Here is a 25,758-nt window from a genome sequence, read left to right as displayed (position 1 = left end):
AATTAAAGAGTTGGACAATATCGGAATATCGGATATCAGCAAAAAGCCATTATCAGACATCCCTAGTAAATAGTATCAAAGCGCTTTGAGAACCTTGAAGGTAGAAATGGGCTATACAAGTGTAACCCATTTTAATGATATTCCATATACAGTACATACATACATACTTTTTTGGAGTACCATTCAATAGACTACCACAGTTTGATAACTGCTGACCTAGAGGCTTGATCTAATCTCCATCAACTATCATTGGGATTAATTAAGATATGAATTGTCCAAAATCAGTCACATTTATTTTTTACAAATATTTTTTTCTGGCTGACTGGACACAGTTTAAAATCTGACAGAAAGGCTGAACTGTCTAAAGCAGTGGTCCCCAACAAGAAAAAAAATAAAAAAATAAAAATAAAAATAATTATTAAATCAACATAAAAAACACAATATACACTTACAATTAGTGCACCAACCCAAAAAACCTCACTCCTCCATTTATACTCATTCACACTCATTCGCACAAAAGGGTTGTTTCTTTCTGTTATTAATATTTCTGGTTCCTACATTATATATCAATATAGATCAATGCAGTCTGCAGGGATACAGTCCGTAAGCACACATGATTGTATTTTTTTATAACAAAAAATTAAAAATTAAAATAAATAAAAATACCATACCCCCCCGGTCCGTGGGACAAATTTTCAAGCGTTGACCGGTCCACAGTTACAAAAAGGTTGGGGACCACTGGTCTAAAGCACCCACATATTATTTGTTCAATAACTTCTAGTTGGTATCATATCCTGATATTATTGCACCCCACGATATATTTACATGACGTACAGTATGCCGTATTTACATTTATTCCAATTATCCACTTGTGCGCCGTGCTTCACTATTGCATGAATGCTTAGCTCTATGTATTAGCAAGCAACACAAGAGCAGATTTTTTAGGGGAGCTCACTTTAGAAAAATAATATTAATATCTCTGTAACTGTAAGTGATTGGTGTCCAGTAAAAGTATGATGCTCTCACCTGCCATTAACCACAGAGGCATTATGGTAAAAAAAAAAATAAATAAAGTAACAGTAATTCCTCATCGAGCCAGAGAAGTAAATTAGACTAATTTACTCTCTGTGAGTGCAGGTGGGTTTGCAGGGGCATGCACCACTTTGCCTAGAGTGAATGCATCTTTCTTAGGGGTATTTCCAGGTTTTAATTATCTAAATGTAAATACCTAACGAATTTTACTCAGGGTAATGAGCTAAAGTGTGCACTACATAAATGAGTTATTCTAATTAATCATGTATGAACTACTGATTTAACGGAAAGCTGTTTAAATTCCCTCTGCATTAGGGCCAGGCCAAATTGCAAATTGGCATTTATATTCACAGATGACTTCACCTATTATGTCAAAGTAATATATAAACACAGCACTCAGTCGAGGCTTTTAACAAGAAGAGCTTGCGTATAATGAACTTGTTTCTTTATGAAACATGTGCGCAATTGTGGAGAAACAGTCAAAGGGCTTTTTGCTGTTCTGAAGAGCTCGCTCTTGTGACATTTTACAAAACTGACTCTGGCTGCTTTTGTCTCTGTTTCTACTCGACAGGCATGTAACGAATTCACTACCCATGTGATGAACCTGCTGCGGGAACAGTCTCGCACGCGGCCCATCTCTCCCAAAGAGATTGAGCGCATGGTGGGAATCATCCACCGTAAGTTCAGCTCCATCCAAATGCAACTGAAACAGAGCACCTGTGAGGCTGTCATGATCCTGCGCTCCAGATTCCTTGATGCCAGGTCAGTTTCTCAAGTTTAGGGATTCTCTGTGCCCCATATATCCAAACTGAGTGGGTTAAGTCCTTTTTACACTATGTTGCAGGTTTTTTTTTTTTTTCTATCTTTGTCAATGTGTTTTCCTGAGACTTTATTAGAAACTCCAACTAAAAGTTATTCACTTTACTTTCAAAGTAAACTGTTTTCTGTTGTCACTGCATCACTGCACAAACTTTAAGTTGTTTTTAAAAAACTTAAACAATAGGGGACTTGTTGCACTGAGAATGCCGTGTTTTAGGGTTGGGATATATTGTATATCCTGCATTTCTTACATTGTAGATAATCTCCACAGTTTTCCAAACTTCCCCATAGCACAGGGGTCGGCAACCCGTGGCTCAAGAGCCGCATGCGGCTCTTTAGCGCCGCCCTAGTGGCTCTCTGGAGCTTTTTCAAAAATGTATGAAAAATGGAAAAAGATGAGGGGAAAAAAATCAATTTTTTGTTTTAATATGGTTTCTGTAGGAGGACAAACATGACACAAACCTCCCTAATTGTTACAAAGCACACTGTTTATATTAAACATGCTTCACTGATTCCAGTATTTGGCGAGCGCCGTTTTGTCCTACTAATTTTGGTGGTCCTTGAACTCACCGTAGTTTGTTTACATGTATAACTTTCTCCGACTTTCTAGGACGTGTTTTATGCCACTTCTTTTCCTGTCTCATTTTGTCCACCAAACTTAATGTTGTGCATGAAAGGTGAGTTTTGTTGATGTTATTGACTTGTGTGTAGTGCTAATCAGACATATTTGGTCACTGCATGACTGCAAGCTACTCGATGCTAACATGCTATTTAGGCTAGCTATATGTACATATTGCATCATTATGCCTCATTTGTAGCTATATTTGAGGTCATTTAGTTTCCTTTAAGTCCTCTGAATTCAATTTATATCTCATGACACACTATCTGTATGCAATATGGCTTTTAATTTTTTGCGGCTCCAGACAGATTTGTTTTTGTATTTTTGGTCCAATATGGCTCTTTCAACATTTTGGGTTGCCGACCCCTGCTATAGCATATAAACACTCTGTGGCATAAACACTGTGTTTAAGCGGGGAACACATGATTATGGCGACCGGTCACTTCAGTAGCCGAGCATCACTATGTCCTGCAGGTGTTTGTTTGTCCTACTTTGATTGACTGAATTATCTCACGGATACAATTACACTTTGTCATTGCTGAACTTTTATCCATTGGTTATTCAACATGTCCTGTGTAAAGATCTTAGTCCGGCTTAGCTACATCATTCAACCAAACTCCAAATAAATTATTGTCAAAAAAAAATGTTTCTGGCAGTGTGAGCAATGCTGCAATGACTGACTTTAAGATAACCATGATGCAAGGCAGCGCGGTGGAAGAGGGGTTAGTGCATCTGCCTCACAATACGAAGATCCTGAGCAGTCCTGGGTTCAATCCCGGGCTCGGTATCTTTCTGTGTGGAGTTTGCATGTTCTCCCCGTGACTGCGTGGGTTCCCTTCGGGTACTCCGGCTTCCTCCCACCTCCAAAGACATGCACCTGGGGATAAGTTGATTAGCAACACTAAATTGGCCCTAGTGTGTGAATGTGAGTGTGAATGTTGTCTGTCTATCTGTGTTGGCCCTGCGATGAGGTGGCAACTTGTCCAGGGTGTACCCCGCCTTCTGCCCGAATGCAGCTGAGATAGGCTCCGCGACCCCAAAAGGGACAAGCGGTAGAAAATGGATGGATGGATGGATGATGCATTTTTCACACCTCAATAAATCAATCAAACTATATGTATAAAGCTCTTTTCATACGTATAAGAAATGCAACACAAAGTGCTTGATATACTTGAAAACAATACCTCGATGACCCACATCCCCATCATCTCACACACACACATGCATATATCTCACACACACACATGCATACGCACACACACGAACACATTAATGCATGACTGAGTACGGAGGAGCCAAGTGAATAAACACTATCACAGGAGCCATCTGCACCAGGAGGTCACCAGACCACGGCCACCAGGGGACTGACACAAAGCGCCCCCCACAGCCATGGCCGATAACCCCTGATGCAGATGGCTCCCTCTGAGGAACGCTGCAAAGTAAAAATAATAAAATATGTAAAATAGTAAAAAAAACATGAGTGAGAATAAAGGGTAAAATACAAGTAAAACATCTGAGGATATTCTATGTAACTGTTTTTATATTGTTTTACTTTCTTTTTTATTCAAGAAAATGTTTTTAATTTATTTATCTTATTTTATTTGATTAATTTAAAAAAAAAGTACCTTCTCTTCACCATACCTGGTTGTCCAAATTAGGCATAATAATGTGTTAATTCCACGACTGTATATATCGGTTGATATCGGTATCGGTTGATATCGGTATCGGTAATTAAAGAGTTGGACAATATCGGAATATCGGATATCAGCAAAAAGCCATTATCGGACATCCTTAGTAAATAGTATCAAAGCGCTTTGAGTACCTTGAAGGTAGAAATGCGCTATACAGGTGAGACCCATTTTAATGATACTCCATATACAGTACATACATACAGATTTTTCGGAGTACCATTAAATAGACTACCACAGTTTGAGAACTGCTGACCTAGAGACTTGATCAAATCTCCATCAACTATCATTGGGATTAATTAAGATATGGATTGTCCAAAAGCAGTCACATTTATTTTTTACAAATATTTTTTTCTGGCTGACTGGACACAGTTGAAAATCTTACAGAAAGGCTGAACTGTCTAAAGCAGTGGTCCCCAACCACCGGGCCGGGCCCCGGTACCGGTCCGTGGATCGATTGGTACCGGGCCGCACAAGAAAAAAATAAAATAAAAAAATTAAAATTAAAATTAAAAAAATAATTATTAAATCAACATAAAAAACACAATATACACTTACAATTAGTGCACCAACCCAAAAAACCTCCCTCCTCCATTTATACTCATTCACACTCATTCGCACAAAAGGGTTGTTTCTTTCTGTTATTAAAAAATATATATAATATACGGTAAATATGTAATAAATACACAGAACTAAATAAAATATTGCATATCTAATAAGATAAAAAGTAAAGAATGGATAACTTCAATAAAAAGTATATGTTTTACGTAAAAGCCAAATCAAAAGATAAAATTGGATAAAATTGCTATGGTATGAAAAGGGGTAGGATTAAATAAGCTCTGCTTCTTCCTACTCCTTTTCGGACGTGCTGTAATGAAACAACTGGAAATATGTGATGCATTACATTGCATTATGCATGTCCGAAATAAACTGAAACTGAACTGAACTGAAAAGGGTGCGTCTTAAGCCTGCTCCTAAAAACATGAATGTTCTCTGCAGCCCTGTGGTCCTCCAACAAGCTGTTCCATAGACAGGGGTCATAATAGTGGAAAGATGCCATCCCCGTGACTTTGTGAACCGACTTTTGGAATAATTAGGAGATGAGAGCCCAGGATCGTATTGTTAAATCAAATCTAAAAGATAGAAAGGCCCAATACCCATCCATCCATCCATTTTCTACCGCTTATCCCTTTGGGGTCGCGGGGGGCGCTGGAGCGCCCCCCTTGATCAGCTGGGGGCGCTGGCGCTGGGGCCAGCTGATCCTGGGGACCAGGATCAGCTGGGCGCTGATTCTGAAACACAGAGATGCAGAGATTTTAAAATTGATGTAATGAGGGCCCGCCTTCTGGTCTTCGTCAGAATATGGGCAGCTGAATTTTGGAGTAGTTGTAAAGGTGAAATAACCTTTTTAGGAAGCAGGGCGTTACAATAATCTATACCAGTGGTTCTCAACCTCTTTTCAGTGATGTACCCCCTGTGAACATTTTTTTAATTCAAGTACCCCCTAATCAGAGCAAAGCATTGTTGGTTGAAAAAAGGAGATAAAGAAATAAAATACAGCACTATGTCATCAGTTTCTGATTCATTAAATTGTATAACAGTGCAAAATATTTCTCAATTGTAGTGGTCTTTCTTGAACTATTTGGAAAAAAAGATATACAAATAACTAAAAACGTGTTGAAAAATAAACAAGTGATTCAATTATAAATAAAGATTTCTACACATAGAAGTAATCATCAACTTAAAGTGCCCTCTTTGGGGATTGTAATAGAGATCCATCTGGATTCATGAACTTAATTCTAAACATTTCTTCACAAAGAAAGAAATCTTTAACATCAATATTTATGGAACATGTCTACAAAAAAATCAAGCTGTCAACACTGAATATTGCATTGTTGCATTTCTTTTCACAGTTCTTTTTGACAGACATTTTAGTGAGAAACCTGAGCTTGTGCTTCACTGAGTTTATGAACTTACATTCATATTTTGTTGAAGTATTATTCAATCAATATATTTATAAAGGATTTTTGAATTGTTGCTATTTTTAGAATATTTAAAAAAAATCCCATGTACCCCTTGGCATACCTTCAAGTACCCCCAGGGGTACGCGTACCCCCATTTGAGAACCACTGATCTATACGACTCGTAGTTGTGTTTATGTGTTGCCCTGAGAGAGAATTGGGCGAACTCTGGCTACATTCTTAAAGGGGAACATTATCACCAGACCTATGTAAGCGTCAATATATACCTTGATGTTGCAGAAAAAAGACCATATATTTTTTTAACCGATTTCCGAACTCTAAATGGGTGAATTTTGGCGAATTAAACGCCTTTCTAATATTCGCAACGTGACGTCACATCAGGAAGCAATCCGCCATTTTCTCAAACACCGGGTCAAAACAGCTCTGTTATTTTCCGTTTTTTCGACTTTTTTCCGTACCTTGGAGACATCATGCCTCGTCGGTGTGTTGTCGGAGGGTGTAACAACACGAACAGGGACGGATTCAAGTTGCACCAGTGGCCCAAAGATGCGAAAGTGGCAAGAAATTGGACGTTTGTTCCGCACACTTTACCGACGAAAGCTATGCTACGACAGAGATGGCAAGAATGTGTGGATATCCTGCGACACTCAAAGCAGATGCATTTCCAACGATAAAGTCAAAGAAATCTGCCGCCAGACCCCCATTGAATCTGCCGGAGTGTGTGAGCAATTCAGGGACAAAGGACCTCGCTAGCACGGCAAGCAATGGCGGCAGTTTGTTCCCGCAGACGAGCGAGCTAAACCCCCTATCGACCATAGCTTCCCTGGCCTGCTGACATCAACTCCAAAACTGGACAGATCAGCTTTCAGGAAAAGAGCGCGGATGAGGGTATGTCTACAGAATATATTAATTGATGAAAATTGGGCTGTCTGCACTCTCAAAGTGCATGTTGTTGCCAAATGTATTTCATATGCTGTAAACCTAGTTCATAGTTGTTAGTTTTCTTTAATGCCATACAAACACATACCAATCGTTGGTTAGAAGGCGATCGCCAAATTTGTCCTCGCTTTCTCTGGTGTCGCTGGCTGTCGTGTCGTTTTCGTCGGTTTCGCTTGCATACGGTTCAAACCGATATGGCTCAATAGCTTCAGTTTCTTCTTCAAATTTGTTTTCGCTACCTGCCTCCACACTACAACCATCCGTTTCAATACATTCGTAATCTGTTGAATCGCTTAAGCTGCTGAAATCCGAGTCTGAATCCGAGCTAATGTCGCTATGGCTTGCAGTTCTTTCCGCCATGTTTGTTTGTGTTGGCTTCACTATGTGACGTCACGGGAAAATGGACGGGTGTTTAAAATCAGGCACTTTGAAGCTTTTTTTTAGGGATATTGCGTGATGGGTAACATTTTGAAAAAAACTTCGAAAAATCTAATAAGCCACTGGAAACTGATTTTTAATGGTTTTAACAATTCTGAAATTGTGATAATGTTCCCCTTTAAGATGATAAAAACTAATTGTTCTTATATTTTTGCATGCGGTATAAAACTGAGGTCAGAGTCAAAAATGACACCTAAACAACAAACTGACCATGTCATGTGTAAAACATGTTAAGGGTTACCCTAACCACCAACAGTAAGGCTATGTGAGCGGAAGCACATTTTCTGCCCACTGCCTGTGCCGGGCGCAGTAAACACGGCAAAAAAAAATAAGCAAATGCTCAAGAACGTGATAAGTAGTGCCCTTGGGAGGGACGCGGACCCTGATCCAGTTAGGATTTGCTTGTTTCTGCTGGAGATCCCTGGGGCTGTGGCACTTAAGGAACAATGCTCAACTGTGCATGCCGTGATTTCTATAATGTACCGAGATGCACTCCGACTGGGCTTTTGCGCCCCATCACGAAGCCCACCCATCCGCTGCACTAAACTCTGCACATTACACGCTTGGACTGGAAATTGGAGGCCAGCAGACCAAATTTAGCATTCTATGTGTTTTGAGGTTGTGTGTGTTTGTTTGTGTGTGTCAGTTAGAGCCCGGTCGTCTTTGTCTTGACGAGACTCGAAGCAGGACACAGTATTCTGCTCCTCAGAGCCTCAGAGCCCATTCCTCATCATTTTCACCATTTATGTGCAAGATTGATTGTGCAATTTGTGTGATCCAAATGGATGAGTTAATGCCGGTCCCGCTAATAGGCTCTCTCGGCCTTTCTCTCGTTTTTGCTCCCCACTCAGGCGGAAAAGGAGAAACTTCAGCAAACAGGCGACGGAAATTTTGAACGAGTATTTCTACTCGCACCTCAGCAACCCCTACCCAAGCGAGGAGGCGAAAGAGGAGCTGGCCAAGAAGTGCAGCATCACAGTTTCCCAGGTGGGTAGCACTCATCGAAATGTAGCCGCTGGCTAATAAGGGTCGAGAAGGGGGAAGCCTAGGGGGGGACCGTTACCGTGGGTTACACCAACCAAGACGTGACGTCCTCAGCTAACCTTGACATTGTGACTGCCTAATGATGCTTCAGTCAAGGCCGGTCCCAGTCAGTCAGAGCAGGGCCACAGGGAGGGGAGGACCATCATCTTGGCCTCAATCAAAGCCCTATGCTGTCCTTCCTTAACTGCCCCCAACGCCTGCTCCCCTGCCATCCGCTCATTCCCATCCACCACCCGCACTCTCTCTCCAGCCTGTCACTCACTCAGGTCATAAAATGTGAAGAAATCATCAATTTTCGGGAAAGAAAATTGCTTCAAAACAAGATGACCTTGCTTGAATCTGCTAATACATAGCCTACTGTACTTGTTGGGTATAGACCTGAGCCCCCCCCCCCACTTCTTAAGTTCTACCAAGCTATCTCACATGCTATTTCCGACTGACTACTCAACACAAAAAACGTAATATCGTTCCAGGCTCGTCCTCATGAAGCACAGTACCACAGACGCATTAATCTATACCATAACGATTCATCTGCAGTGTTTTGTTCTGTGTGGGGAGGGGAGTGTTGAGGGATATATTGAGTGTAGTCATGAAGAGTCAGATACTGTAAAAGCCCATTCTTTTTTGCCTTCAGGGGGTGGGAAGCACCATCACAGTATCTCAGGTATGTCATAACTTCTCCTGATCCACTGTTTTCATTTCTTTGTTACCTCCTTTGTTTATGTATGTAATAGCCACTTCACTGCACAGATTCCCCCTCCTCCTCCTATTCCTCCTCCTCCACACAACTACATCGACTGCTAATGTTATTATATAAAAAAAACACTAATAAGCCTGATTATACTTGACATTTTTAAGAGAGTCCAATTCACATCCCACCTTTAAACAGCAGTTCCATTGACTATTTTGGTCAGCTCATACAAGCACACCAATGTTTTCATCATATTTGTGTGTACATTTACTATTGTTTGCCACATTGTTTTTTTGTTTGTTGTTTGGCATCAGCAGGTTATGTGGTGTTTTTTGAATCGTCAAGTTTTGTTCTAGTTACTCCCCGAGGCAAGGCCCAGTCATGTTACGCTTAAAGAGTGATGCGTTTAATTTACACTTAAAACTATTTGTGGTCTGGATAATATGTATTGGATAGGCTTTGTTATAAACTTTGCAAAAAATAACCAGTTTTATAACCCGTTTTTTGAGTCTGTCTGAAAAATCTTGAAGCATTCTCAGATAGCAAACGTAACCACGCCCCACCATCTACAAAAGTACAACAATTATCCTTTGAAAATGTACAATGTTTAAATATGCCGTATTTTTCGGACTATAAGTCGCTCCGGAGTATAAGTCGCACCGGCCGAAAATGCATAATAAAGAAGGAAAAAAACATATATATGTCGCATTTTTTGGGGAAATTTATTTGATAAAACCCAACACCAAAAATAGAGATTTGAAAGGCAATTTAAAATAAAGAATAGTGAACAACAGGCTGAATAAGTGTACGTTATATGAGGCATAATTAACCAACTGAGAACGTGCCTGGTATGTTAACGTAACACATTATGGTAAGAGTCATTCAAATAACTATAACATATAGAACATGCTATACGTTTACCAAACAATCTGTCACTCCTAATCGCTAAATCCCATGAAATCTTATACGTCTAGTCTCTTACGTGAATGAGCTAAATAATATAATTTGATATTTTACGGTAATGTGTTAATAATTTCACACATAAGTCGCTCCTGAGTATAAGTCGCACCCCCAAACTATGAAAAAAACTGCGACTTATAGTCCGAAAAATACGGTGTATGTTTTGTTAGTGTTTAGAAACTCAGGGAATAGTTCCCAGTACAAAGGATGACCTTGAGGGCAAAAACCAAAGGATTTAAAAGAGTATTAGATAGTATTTTTTGATTGAGTTTAGTTATAGAGAAAAAAAAACTAGTGAAAATATTGAGTTGAAATTGTGATGTCTAAAGCAAATAGGATGAAGAAATACAGTTAATACATGTGATCAGTATGGCCGATTTCACTCATAGACCATTGGTATTATCTGATTGGAACATCCCTACTTCTAACATGTGTTAATGTTTTTCTAACGAGGTTTTCAAAAATAAAGTGTAACTTTTATAGAAGTGTACACCTGTGGAAAGAAACTTAATGACGTGTATATTCAAGTTTAAAGGATTAATATGTATACAGTGCATTTGAAAAGTATCCACGGTGCTTAATTTTTTCCACATTTTCTCATGTTACAGCCTTATTCCGAAGTTTAATAAATTCCCTTTTGTCATCAAAATTCTACAGACTATATTTATATCCACACTAACAAAAAAGGAATGGGCAAAACAGCGTGAACGTGAATGAGCTAAATAACATCATTTGATATTTTACGGTAATGTGTTAATAATTTCACACATAAGTCGCTTTGGAGTAAAAAAAAAACTGCGACTTATAGTCCGAAAAATACGGTATATCTTGAGGTCATCACTGCTATTTTTGTTCAGACACAGTCAGAAATGAAATTCATAAACCTAAAAAAAGATTCACCCGGTCACAACATTAGGTACACTTGCACACTGTCCGATTGATTCAGACTCTGCTTTAAAATAAAACAATGCTTTTAGCAGCATTTATGTCACTGCATGTTGCATGTCGGTGTTACTACAGTATGGGCATGCCAAGATTAGGTACAAATATTACTTTATCCTACCTTTTTTTTGTGTTTACTTATAGCTCCTCTCCCTCATACTAAGAGTTTGACTTATAGTCCAAATAAGAACTTCCACATTGCAAAGACGTCACAACCTAAATAGAATGCTAAACCCCGCAAACAGAGGCATCCAAAACTGCATGAAAAATGCATGAACCTCACGATTTGACACTTTGGCATTGTTTAACAAGAGTATCTAACTTTGTGACAACATTTATAAGTCAGAACAGACAAAATTCATAATAGGTCCCTTAGATGCAGGCCCAAATGGAACGTTGCCCAGTTTTCCTACTGCCTCGCCAAGCAGTTCTCCTCTCAAGAGTTAGAGTGCCTTTAAAAATGCACTTGAACTCATCGCAGGCCCCATTAGTGGCACACTCCTTGACAAACAGAGGCCAAAGCAGACATTGTTATTGACTTTTTTCTAATGCTTTAACTCTTTTTAATAAGCAAGTAGTCTGATGTTTACCCAATTGTGATTTGGTCCCCACACCGCCCCAGCTTTACACAGTCACAGTCCGTCCGCAGCTAAATAATTTTGTCAGAAGCTCAAACTGTTGTTAATTACTCAAACAGTTCATCAAGTAAAAACCATCCATCGTGAGCGGTATGCCAATATCAGTCGGCAGCTTTGCTCAATACATTATTGCTGACGAAACACCCCTGCGTTATTGTTCGCAAGGATGAAATGTTTGATATTTTTATTTGCATGGTTGTTTTAGGGTTCATGACTGCCCTAGAAACCACATTTTAAGACATTAATTAGTTTTTACCCATAAATCCCTTCCTTCATCTGAATTCCCTACTTAGATCCCAGTGCAGTGAGGGGGCTTATGCCCACTCGTTATTTATGGATCCTTCATAACTGATGGCTTGTCTTTCAGAGTAAAATTAAAATGTTTTGAAAGCTCAAGGCCGTCCAAACTGTGCTCATAGACGAATCGAGCATTCATTTTCATTGGCTGTTTTTTTATCGATCGAAAGGGAGTATAACACAGCTCGCACCTTTCACGACGTCTAGCAACTCCGTTGTGTTCTTGCAAACAGTCCACATGCTCATTACACAATCACTGGCTTTAGGGCTGCTGATGTCAGGTATTCCGGCGTTAACACCCCTTACTTTGCGGTCGACTGGACGCATGGCCTCCTCCAAGATGGAAGCGAATTAGTTCTATAGATTAGGTCGTGATCCGCACCTTATATTGCTCGATTCTATAGGACGACCCGGAGAACCACAAATGCTAGAGCTCGGTAGATGTGATGTTACTATGTATCTGCTCATATTGTATGTTACACACCTGTATCATGCTTTATATGTACACACTTCATCATTCCTTTCATTGCAATTAGAAATCGTGCAAGTTTACGTTTGATGGTTCACTATTTAAAATGTATATTTGTCATCACATTCTTGCATACTTGCCAACCCTCCCGGATTTTCCGGGAGACTCCCGAAATTCAGCGCCTCTCCCGAAAACCTCCCGGGACAAATTTTCTCCCGAAAATCTCCCGAAATTCAGGCGGACTCAGGTCCATGAGGACCTGAGTCCGCTAACCCACAATATAACCAGCATACCTGCCCAATCACGTTATAACTGTAGAATGATGGAGGGCGAGTTCTTGGTTTCTTATGTGGGTTTATTGTTAGGCAGTTTCATTAACGTCCTCCCAGCGCAACAACAACACACAACAACAGCAGTCACGTTTTTATACACCGTAAAGCAGTTTGTCTGCCGTAAACAGCAATGTTGTGACACTCTTAAACAGGACAATACTGCCATCTAGTGCATTTGATGAAAGCACTTTTGTGCGTGCCACACATCAATGCATCATCAGAGTTCAGCATGGTTAGAAAAATAGTGACAGAATAGAACAAGGATGGACAATTCAACCCTTAACTCAACAATGAGTAGATGAGTGTTATGTGTGTGTATATGTGTAAATAAATGAACACTGAAATTCAAGTATTTATTTTATATATATATATATATATATATATATATATATATATATATATATATATATATATATATATATATATATAATAAAATTAATATATATATATATATACGTATACATATATATATATATATACATATAATAAAATATATATATATACGTATATATATATATATATATATATATATATATATATATATATATATACGTATACATATATATATATATACATATAATAAAATAAATATATATATATATACGTATATATATATAGCTAGAATTCACTGAACGTCAAGTATTTGTTATATATATATATATATATATATATATATATATATATATATATATATATATATATATATATATATATATGAAATACTTGACTTGGTGAGTTCTAGCTGTAAATATACTCCTCCCCTTTTAACCACGCCCCCAACCACGCCCCCTCCCACCCCGACCACGCCCACCCCCACCTCCCGAAATCGGAGGTCTCAAGGTTGTCAAGTATGCATTCTTGGCGTGCATGTTTGGATGAGGTAAAGATAATGACGTGTACAAATTATGTGATGTTCACTTCCTGACCTTTCTAAAAACGCGTTGCGATTACGTCGTTACGATCCACTATAAGCAGGTTAAGTAAAAGGGATGATGGCCAGGGCTTTCATTGCTTCCAATTAAACATTGCTTGTTAGTTTAACCTCTAGGTAAAGCCATCAAACAATTGATGTCAAGGAAACCCTGCTGCCGACAGTGGGTCTCGCCTGAATGGTCATTAATTTTAATTGCTTAGATATTAAAGATTTAGAGCGCCGAGACGTGCGGGATAGAAATGATCTGTTGTCCTGCAAATCCAGTTGCTTTTTATGCCACAACATTGGCTGGCTGCTGGGGATATTAAAATTTAAGCGCATGGGTGGAAATTAAATAAAGCGTCATTAGGGGCAGCTGCTCTTTGGCTGGTCCAGCAATGGGCTGCAAGGCCAGAGAGATAGAGAGGATGGGGTTCGGGGAGGGGAGACGCGAGGTGTTTGGGGGGGGGGGGGGGGGGGGGGGGCGGCAGCACAGCAATGAGACACTCTAATTTATAGAACCATTAAAAGCAGGCATCATCTCATCATTATTCTGCTCTTATCGCAGCGCCAGCATTCACACAGAAGATGCATACAACTTTTTAGTGTCTGACTAATGTTAGACATTCATTTCAATGAAATTAGCATTTCAAACTGCTCTAAATCTTCAGTGAGCCATCTTTCACCTGAACATGTATCTCTTCCTGTTGACTTTATTTCTGCATACTAAAAAAAATGATGGTTCAGAAAAGGTCGAACCCCTTTCTTGAGTTATTTTGAGTCAACGAGTTAATTTTTTCAACCCAACTTTTACGTTGAATTATTTAACCAAAAGGTTGAGTTATAGAGAATAATCCATAATAAAATTCCCTTCAAGAAAAAAGTAACTTTAATAAAACAAGCCTTTTACCCCAAAATACGTTACTCGTTGAAAAACAGCCCAAAAATGGTTCAGAATTTTGAAAACCCAGAAATTAAGTTAAAATAATACCCTTATAACGCAAAAAAAACATTGCTATGTTGGGTTATTCCCCACCAAACTATTGGGTTGAATTATTTAACCCAAAACTTGAGTTATGTTAACTCAATGTTGGGTGATTGTAAATAATGTTAATGAGAATAATCCATAATAAAATTACCTTCAAGAAAAAAGTAACTTCTTAATAAAACAAGCCTTTTACCCAAAAATGCGTTACTCGTTGAAAAACAACCCAAAAATGGTTCATAATTTTGAAAACCCAGAAATTAAGTTAAAATAATACCCTTATAACGCAAAAAAATATATTGCTATGTTGGGTTATTCCCCAACAAACTATTGGGTTGAATTATTTAACCCAAAACTTGAGTTATGTTAACTCAATGTTGGGTGATTGTAAATAATGTTAATGAGAATAATCCATAATAAAATTCCCTTCAAGAAAAAAGTAACTTCTTAATAAAACAAGCATTTTACCCAAAAATATGTTACTCGTTGAAAAACAGCCCAAAAATGGTTCATCATTTTGAAAACCCAGAAATTAAGTTAAAATAATAACCTTACAACGCAAAAAAAATATTGCTATATTGGGTTATTCCTCACCAAACTATTGGGTTGAATTATTTAACCCAAAACTTGAGTTATGTTAACTCAATGTTGGGTGATTGTAAATAATGTTAATGAGAATAATCCATAATAAAATTCCCTTCAAGAAAAAAGTAACTTTTTAATAAAACAAGCCTTTTACCCCAAAATACGTTACTCGTTGAAAAACAGCCCAACAATGGTTCAGAATTTTGAAAACCCAGAAATTAAGTTAAAATAATACCCTTATAATGCAAAAACATATTGCTATGTTGGGTTATTCCCCACCAAACTATTGGGTTGAATTATTTAACCCAAAACTTGAGTTATGTTAACTCAATGTTGGGTGGTTGTAAATAATGTTAATAAGATTAATCCTTAATAAAATTCCCTTCAAGAAAAAAGTAACTTTTTAATAAAATCAGCCTTTTACCCAAAAATGCGTTACTCGTTGAAAAACAACCCAAAAATGGTTCATAATTTTGAAAACCCAGAAATTAAGTTAAAATAATACCCTTATAACGCAAAAAAAAGTTATTACTATGTTTGGTTATTCCACACCAAACTATTGGGTTGAATTATTTAACCCAAAACTTGAGTTATGTTTACTCAATATTAGGTAGTTGGAAATAATGTTAATGAGAATAATCCATAATCAAATTCCCTTCAAGAAAAAAGTAACTTTTTTAATAAAACAAGCCTTTTACCCAAAAATGCGTTACTCGTTGAAAAACAACCCAAAAATGGTTCATAATTTTGAAAACCCAGACATTGAGTTAAAATAATACCCTTATAACCCAAAAAATTGATTGCTATTCCTAAAAATAACTCCAAAATTTAACCCAACACTGGCAACTCATAAATTGGGTTATCAAAATAAACCAGTATGTGCACAACAAACTATTTGTGTCATAGAAAATTAAGTAAATGCGGAGTCTAAAAAAGTGGCATATTGAATGCATCCTTTTCTATTCACCCTAAATTTGTCCACTATTTATCAAATACATATCTAGACATTCAAACGAAAAATATATTTTAAAAGTATTTCAATATTGCAACACAATAGTTTTGCCATTCATAAAAGTACATTTTGGTAAAGCTTCCTAAATGGGGGAAAAAAAACAATAAGAATTTAGGGAAAGTTTAATTCTAAGTGCTTTGCAGATGCATAAAAATACAAGCAAATAAAATCATCAATTAAAATACAATCATGACTTAATTCAATTAAAATACAAGATTGTAGATAAAATACTTTCAGTTGTCATATGCAAAATTAAATAAGTGTATTTAGCCTTGATTTGAATACTGTATGTGGTGACATTAAATAAAATACAATATTATCAAGTAATTAGTGCATGTTAACAACATTTGGGTTCCCGTCTGCACTGCAAAAACTGAAATCTAAGTAAGATTAAATATCTCAAATAAGGGTGATATTTGCTTATTTTCTGTCTGATAAGATAATTCTTCTCACTAAGCAGATTTGATGTTAGGGTGTTTTTTTTACTTGTTTTAAGGGTATTACAGCTTGTAACTCAGATTGTATGACCTATATTGAGTAAAACATGCTTGAAACTAGAATATCAACTGTTGCAAAGCTGTGTCATCAACACTCACAAGTATAAAACTACTTTTTTAAAGTAATAATTTCTTACTTCAAGCATGAAAAAAAAATCATGATGCCGAGCGCATATCATTATGTCAAGATAATGGCACTAGAATTTACTTAATTTAAGAATATTTTTCAACATATTGAGCAAAAAGGTCTCTTTTTTTTTCTACCAAGAAAAGTGCACTTGTTATTAGTGAGAATATACTTATTTTAAGGTATTTTTGGGTTCATTGAGGTTAGCTAATTTTACTCGTTTTGGAAAGTCTTGACAAGCCACATTTTCTTGTTCTATTGGCAGATAATTGTGCTTAGTTCAAATAAAATACCCCTAATTTTTGTATTTTTTTTTTCTTGTTTTTGAACACTGACTTTTTGCAGTGTGTATTAAAACACTGCAAAAACTGAAATCTAAGTAAGATTAAATATCTCAAATAAGGCTGATATTTGCTTATTTTCTGTCTGATAAGATAATTCTTCTCACTAAGCACATTTCATGTGTTTTACTTGTTTTAAGGGTTTTGGTCCTAAATAATCTCAGTAAGATATTACAGCTTGTTGCTGAGATTTTATGACCTATATTGAGTAAAACATGCTTGAAACTAGAATATTAACTGTTGCAAAGCTTTGTCATCAACACTCACAAGTATAAAACTACTTTTTTAAAGTAATAATTTCTTATTTCAAGCATGTAAAAAAAAACAACATGACTTTGACACAATTGTGTCTCATAATTAAAACAGATGACAGCCAAATGGACTTTGCTGTTTTATTTTCAATGAAACAATAGAAAATACGTACTCATGTAGTAGTACAGTTGTTATTAGTGAGAATATACTTATTTTAAGGTATTTTTAGGTTCATTGAGGTTAGCTAATTTTACTTGTTTTGGAAAGTCTTGACATGCTGAATTTTGTTGTTCTATTGGCAGATAATTTTGCTTAGTTCAAATAAAATACCCCTAATTTTTGTATTTTTTTTCTTGTTCCAGTATCCTCTGGAGTGGACATTTGTGTTATTTTTTTTCCCAAAATGTTTAACTCTAACAAAAAAAATTCTCAGATGACGCTGTTTTTCTCAAGGATATTAGTGTTGCTTTCAAATATTTGATTGCTCGTAATAAACTGCATTTGCGATCATCTGCATTCTCATCCGGTATATATTTTGTTACTCGATCACCTCGGTGTTTCACTGAAAGGGAGGTGAGTCGCCTTAACAACCAGCCGCACACAATAGCGTGACGACGTGTCAAAGCAGCAGGGGGCCCCTCGTGTTTGGGTTCTGTCAGGAGACGCAGCTGAGAGCGTGTCAGGCTCCCATCCATGGGAAGACACAAGTGGCTCCTTATTATCTCTTAATTAGCTTGTGTACCCAGTGGACATTGCTGCAGGGGCTGGGAATTGGGTACTTGATGGACCCAAACATGACATCTTGAAACAGTCTCACTGCTCAGTGCACTCTTGCTGTGGCTGCTCCACATCTGACTCCTCTGCTCCTCCCCTCTGTGCTCTTCCACGCAGGTATCCAACTGGTTCGGCAACAAACGCATCCGCTACAAGAAAAACATCGGCAAGTTTCAGGAGGAGGCCAACCTCTACGCGGCCAAGACGGCCGTAAACGCGGCGCACGCCGCAGCCGCCGCCGTGCAGAACAGCCAGGCCAACTCCCCTACTACACCTAACTCCGGTAGGCACTCCTGCATAATAAAGAAACGAGATGCAAAAAAAAAAAAAAAAAAGACCTGCCCTGCACCTCAGGCCTAAACCTGCTGCCTACCTCCCTCCCTATCTCACTCTCTCATGCACCGTTCACACAGCCGAGAGTGACAAGCCCGGCTCCCAGCTTGGGGATCACAGTGTCTCCTGTCTATAAGACACTCGGTGCCGAGAAAACTCATGCATAAAGGAAGCGTTCCTGACTTGTGAACTGAGAACACATATATTTTTTTTTTGGAGGAGAACAAAAAAATAAATAAGAATATCGCCATGGGATTTGTTTTCCCTTGACTTTTCCGTCAACCTGCTGTCATTTGAAATGTAATGGTATCTAGTCACATGGAATGGCTGCGTATTATTATGTGTAAACATAATAGCTGGGAGCATTCCGACTACGCTTATACAAACCCCGTTTCCATATGATTTGGGAAATTGTGTTAGATGTAAATATAAACGGAATACAATGATTTGCAAATCCTTTTCAACCCATATTCAGTTGAATATGCTACAAAGACAACATATTTGATGTTCAAACTGATAAACTTTTTTTTTTTAATGCAATTAATCATTAACTTTAGAATTTGATGCCAGCAACAAGTGACAAAGAAGTTGGGAAAGGTGGCAAAAAAGATCGATAATGTTGAGGAATCCTCATCAAACACTTATTTGGAACATCCCACAGGTGTGCAGGCTAATTGGGAACAGGTGGGTGCCATGATTGGGTATAAAAGTAGATTCCATGAAATGCTCAGTCATTCACAAACAAGGATGGGGCGAGGATCACCACTTTGTCAACAAATGCGTGATCAAATTATTGAACAGTTTAAGAAAAACCTTTCTCAACCAGCTATTGCAAGGAATTTAGGGATTTCACCATCTACGGTCCGTAATAACATCAAAGGGTTCAGAGAATCTGGAGAAATCACTGCACGTAAGCAGAAAAGCCCGTGACCTTCGATCCCTCATGCTGTACTGCATCAACAAGCGACATCAGTGTGTAAAGGATATCACCACATGGGCTCAGGAACACTTCAGAAACCCACTGTCAGTAACTACAGTTGGTCGCTACATCTGTAAGTGCAAGTTAGAACTCTCCTATGCAAGGCGAAAACCGTTTATCAACAACACCCAGAAACGCCGTCGGCTTCGCTGTGCCTGAGCTCATCTAAGATGGACTGATACAAAGTGGAAAAGTGTTCTGTGGTCTGACGAGTCCACATTTCAATTTTTTTTGGAAACTGTGGACGTCGTGTCCTCCGGACCATAGAGGAAAAGAACCATCCGGATTAATATAGGCCCAATGTTGAAAAGCTAGCATCTGTGATGGTATGGGGGTGCATTAGTGCCCAAGACTTGGGTAACTTACACATCTGTAAAGGCGCCATTAATGCTGAAAGGTACATACAGGTTTTGGAGCAACATATGTTGCCATCCAAGCAACGTTACCATGGACGCCCCTGCTTATTTCAGCAAGACAATGCCAAGCCACATGTTACATCAATGTGGCTTCATAGTAAAAGAGTGTGGGTACTAGACCGGCCTGTCTGTAGTACAGACCTGTCTCCCATTGAAAATGTGTGGCGCATTATGAAGCCTACAATACCACAACGGAGACCCCCGGACTGTTGAACAACTTAAGCTGTACATCAAGCAAGAATGGGAAAGAATTCCACCTGAGAAGCTTAAAAAATGTGACTCCTCAGTTCCCAAACGTTTACTGAGTGTTGTTAAAAGGAAAGGCCATGTAACACAGTGGTGAACATGCCCTTTCCCAACTACTTTGGCACGTGTTGCAGCCAGGAAATTCTAAGTTAATTATTATTTGAAAAAAAAATAAAGTTTATGAGTTTGAACATCAAATATCTTGTCTTTGTAGTGCATTCAATTGAATATGGGTTGAAAAAGATTTGAAAATCATTATTTTCCATTTATATTTACATCTAACCCAATTTCCCAACTCATATGGAAACAGGGTTTGTAGCATTATTATTTGCATTTTTAGAGTCATGTCACATTGTTATATATATCTTTTTTTTTTCAAAGCCTGTTGTAGCCTGAATGTGCTGAATTTGGACTGGGTTGAGCTTCATCAGGATGTGGTAAGCTCATGAAGTGGTCCCTTTTTCTTGCACCCAGGATTCCAGATGAAAGATGAAGAATTTCAGCTGGATTCTGCAGAGAGCAAAAACAGTCTTTTAACCAACATGTTTACTGGTACTGGTCTTTTCATAAGCTTCTTATTGTTCTTGTCATTTATCATGTGATACCTTCCTGCCAGTGTTAGATTGGGATTAGACCATGTAGACTGTGCCACGTGTAGGACTGGCCCCTTGTGTTTTGTGATCCTCACTTCATCTGTGCCCATCTTGTCGGTAAAACATATCCAAATCCTTTATTTTTAGTCCTCCTGCATCTCGTCCTCATGTGTTTGTTGATTTGCTCCTTGTGCATTCCTCCCTCGCTCTGGTAGTTGCTTGCTTTATGGGCGTTTTTTTTCCCCTCACTATATTTGTATGTGTCTGAGTAGCGTTCTATTTATTCAGATATGCCGTATTTTTTTGGACCATAAGGCGCACCGAATTATAAGGCGCACTGCCGATGAGCGGGTCTATTCAGGTCAATTTTCATACAAAAGGCGCACCGAATTATAAGACACATCAGAGGGGCCATATTATGAGGTTTTTTTGTTCTACATTTAAAACATTCTTGTGGTCTACATCAGTGGTCCCCAACCACCGGGCCGTGGACCGATTGGTACCGGGCCGCACAAGAAAAAAAAAGAAAAAAATATATATATATATTTTTTTTTATCAAATCAACATAAAAAACACAATATATACATTATATATCAATATAGATCAATACAGTCTGCAGGGATACAGTCCGTAAGCACACATGATTGTATTTCTTTATGAAAAAATAAAAAATAAACCCGGTCCGTGGCACAAATTTTCAAGCGTTGACCGGTCCGCAGCTACAAAAAGGTTGGGGACCACTGGTCTACATAACATGTAATGGTGATTATTTGGTCAAAATGTTGCACAGATTACGTTTTACAGACTATCTTTCAACCCCCTTTCTATATTGTGGGCGGACTTATTTCCGTGTCTCCAATTCCATTTCGACAGCATATTCTCCCCCGTACAGGCAGTTTTTAGCGCTTCCATAGCGAGTCTACTGACATAATAAGTTAGAACTATTGTTAACTATGAACTATGGAGCTTTACGCTACTTTGTATTAGAAATTACAACAAAGGAGGATGAATGCTCCACAACAAGAGTATAGAGAAAAAGAAGGAGCTTATTGACTACAATGGCGAACGCACACAAATTTCCGGGACTTATGCAGATCCCAAATACACATCAGCAGGTACGAATAGGTAAGAAAACAAAACGCCGGATAATGTCTCCTAATAGGTGCCATTTTGGTGTCCTTATATACACACACACACCAAAATGACATATGTTGAAGCACGGTACGTCTGACTACTGCCCCACGTTCCATCAAGCAGTGCGGCTTTGTAGCTTACCAAAATTATCCTAAAACTTTTTTACATATTTTTGGGCGCCGTGTGTAATGTTCTATAATCTCAATAAAACATCAACGTTTTGGTGTTGGTTGCTCACGGGTACTTGCTAACGTCATTTATTGAACAGGCGTCAAATTTCTTCGAGGTCTGTGAGCACAACCAGAATTGACACGTACATTTTTTTTTTTTTTTTATTAAATCAACATAAAAAACACAATATATACATTATATATTATTTTAGATCAATACAGTCTGCAGGGATACAGTCCGTAAGCACACATGATTGTATTTCTTTATGAAAAAATAAAAAATAAACCCGGTCCGTGGCACAAATTTTCAAGCGTTGACCCGTCCGCAGCTACAAAAAGGTTGGGTACCACTGGTCTACATAACATGTAATGGTGATTATTTGGTCAAAATGTTGCACAGATTACGTTTTACAGACTATCTTTCAACCCCCTTTCTATAATGTGGGCGGACTTATTTCCGTGTCTCCAATTCCAATTCGACAGCATATTCTCCCCCGTACAGGCAGTTTTTAGCGCTTCCATAGCGAGTCTACTGACATAATAAGTTCGAACTATTGCTAACTATGAACTATGGAGCTTTACGCTACTTTGTATTAGAAATGACAACAACGGAGGATGGATTCTCCACAACAAGAGTATAGAGAAAAAGAAGGAGCTTATTAACTACCGGTACACACATTTCCGAGACTTATGCAGATCCCAAATACACATCAGCAGGTGCGAATAGGTAAGAAAACAAAACGCCAGATAATGTCTCCAAGTAGGTGCCATTTTGGTGTCCTTATATACACACACACACCATAATGACGTATGTTGAAGCACGGTACGTCTGACTACTGCCCCACGTTCCATCAAGCGGTGCGGCTTTGTAGCTTAAAGTTATCCTAAAACTTTTTTACATATTTTTGAGCGCCGTGTGTAATGTTCTATATTCTCAATAAAACATCAACGTTTTGGTGTTGGTTGCTCACGGGTTCTTGCTAACGTCATTTATTGAACAGGCATCAAATTTCTTCGAGGTCTGTGAGCACAACCAGAATTGACACGTACATTAAGCATTAGGTCATAAGGCGCACTGTCGATTTAAAAAAAAAATGGAAGGAATTTAAGTGCGCCTTATAGTTCTCAAAATATGGTATGTGTGTGTGAGTGTTTGTGTGTGTGTGGATGTGAGTTGTGTATCTGCCTTACTTGTAAGCCAGCTCATGTTATTCAGCTACTTACATCTTCCCTCTCTAGGTTCTTCAGGTTCTTTTAACCTCCCAAACTCTGGGGACATGTTCTTGAGCATGCAGAGTCTGAATGGGGATTCTTACCAAGGGGCACAAGTCGGAGCCAATGTACAGTCACAGGTAGGATCAACAATCAGGGACAGTTCCTCACTGCGGGTGCAGAGAGCTGTCCTTGTCTTGCCTGTGTACTGAGCCATCCACAGTGCCGTCTGAAGCACATGCAAGCAAAAGCAGAAAAAAAATAAGCACGCTCAGAGTGTCTTTTGCTGTGTTTTGCTATTCTGTCATGATTATAACACACAGCAATTAATATATTCACATATTCTACTAAGATTTGGTAAATGCATTTGGCTTTGACTTGACCTCTTGGGTTGGTATTGGGTTTTTGGTACCGTGTTTCCCCTTTGTTATTGTCCTATATCCTCTTTTGTCTCCCTTTGTCATAGTGTTGTATCGTTTGTTGTTGCTGTCTTCCATTATGTACATTTAATGCAAAAAAAAACTGTGCACTTACAACAATCTATTATTATTACGGATATTTAAAAGTAAAAACAACCACTGTTTGTGTGTTGTTCTTTTTTTTAATTATTAAACACATATCTAGCTATGCATTGTTGCAAATATAATTATTGTATAGCATGCTAATAACATTAGACGCCAACCAATTAGCAAATGCGATTAGCACATTTTCTGTCTATGGAGTTGTGTTGTTGCGCCACAGTAGTTAGTGCCTGTCCATGAGCATGTGTTCAGTTAGTGTTGGCCTGCTGCCACACACCGAGCTGAATAGCCTGTCTACCTTGTCTGTCCCTTCAGGTGGATACCCTGCGCCATGTTATCAGTCAGACGGCAGGATACAGTGATGCTCTTGGCCGAAACACCATGTACAGTCCACACAGCTTAAATGTGAGTACCGCGTCCAAGACTTAATATTTTAAGTGGCCCGTCACTTCATTTCAAGTAGTCTCCTGCAATTTTTTAATGTGGCCCGCCACATTATTTTATGTGTGTGGAGCATACTTGCCAACCCTCCCGGATTTTTCGGGAGACTCCCGAAATTCAGCGCCTCTCCCGAAAACCTCCCGGGAGAAATTTTCTCCCGAAAATCTCCCGAAATTCAGGCGGAGCTGGAGGCCACGCCCCCTCCAGCTCCATGCGGACCTGAGTGCACTTTCCCACAATATAAAGAACGTCTACAGTAAAGCAGTCCGTCTGCCGTAAACAGCAATGTTGTGACACTCTTAAAAAAGACAATACTGCCATCTAGTGCATTTGATGAAAGCACTTTTGTGCGTGCCACACATCAATGCATCATCAGAGTTCAGCATGGTTACAAGGATGGACAATTCAACCCTTAACTCAACAATGAGTAGATGAGTGTTATGTGTGTGTATATGTGTAAATAAATGAACACTGAAATTCAAGTATTTCTTATATATATATATATATATATATATATATATATATATATATATATATATATATATATATATATATATATGAAATACTTGACTTGGTGAATTCTAGCTGTAAATATACTCCTCCCCTCTTAACCACAACCCTAACCACGCTTTTCAGCAATTGTCTTTGGGCTTGTCTTTCTCGCTTGTGCTCCAACTCCAACTCCCCCTCTCCTCCCCGCCTTTTAAAGGGGAACATTATCACAATTTCAGAATTGTTAAAACCATTAAAAATCAGTTCCCAATGGCTTATTATATTTTTCGAAGTTTTTTTCAAAATTTTACCCATCACGCAATATCCCTAAAAAAAAGCTTCAAAGTGCCTGATTTTAACCATCGTTATAAACACCCGTCCATTTTCCTGTGACGTCACATAGTGAAGCCAACACAAACAAACATGGCGGAAAGAACAGCAAGCTATAGCGACATTAGCTCGGATTCAGACTCGGATTTCAGCGGCTTAAGCGATTCAACAGATTACGAATGTATTGAAACGGATGGTTGTAGTGTGGAGGCAGGTAGCGAAAACGAAGTTGAAGAAGAAACTGAAGCTATTGAGCCATATCGGTTTGAACCGTATGCAAGCGAAACCGACGAAAACAACACGACAGCCAGCGGCACGGGAGAAAGCGAGGACGAATTCGGCGATCGCCTTCTAACCAACGATTGGTATGTGTTTGTTTGGCATTAAAGGAAACTAACAACTATGAACTAGGTTTACAGCATATGAAATACATTTGGCAACAACATGCACTTTGAGAGTGCAGACAGCCCAATTTTCATCAATTAATATATTCTGTAGACATACCCTCATCCGCG

At 38.4% G+C, this 25,758-nt stretch overlaps 1 protein-coding gene across 8 annotated transcripts in view; it reads left to right on the top strand.

Moving 5' to 3' along the window:
• Positions 1-25,758, top strand: part of pbx3b (pre-B-cell leukemia homeobox 3b) — a 170,093-nt gene that overhangs the window by 126,456 nt on the left and 17,879 nt on the right. For 2 of the 8 annotated variants that reach the window (XM_061986110.1, XM_061986109.1), the window contains exons 4-10: positions 1,604-1,794; positions 8,369-8,504; positions 9,196-9,225; positions 18,494-18,659; positions 20,825-20,902; positions 23,487-23,599; positions 24,296-24,385. In XM_061986110.1, the coding sequence (XP_061842094.1) occupies positions 1,604-1,794; positions 8,369-8,504; positions 9,196-9,225; positions 18,494-18,659; positions 20,825-20,902; positions 23,487-23,599; positions 24,296-24,385 (804 nt within the window). The remainder of the gene's footprint in view (positions 1-1,603; positions 1,795-8,368; positions 8,505-9,195; positions 9,226-18,493; positions 18,660-20,824; positions 20,903-23,486; positions 23,600-24,295; positions 24,386-25,758) is intronic. The other 6 variants (XM_061986113.1, XM_061986112.1, XM_061986115.1 and 3 more) reach the window with 4 other exon arrangements.

The sequence above is a fragment of the Nerophis lumbriciformis genome, linkage group LG12 (assembly GCF_033978685.3).
Source record: "Nerophis lumbriciformis linkage group LG12, RoL_Nlum_v2.1, whole genome shotgun sequence".
Classification (NCBI taxonomy): domain Eukaryota; kingdom Metazoa; phylum Chordata; class Actinopteri; order Syngnathiformes; family Syngnathidae; genus Nerophis; species Nerophis lumbriciformis.
Note: the sequence above shows the minus strand (reverse complement) of the source record. Positions and strands in the feature narration are given on the sequence as shown.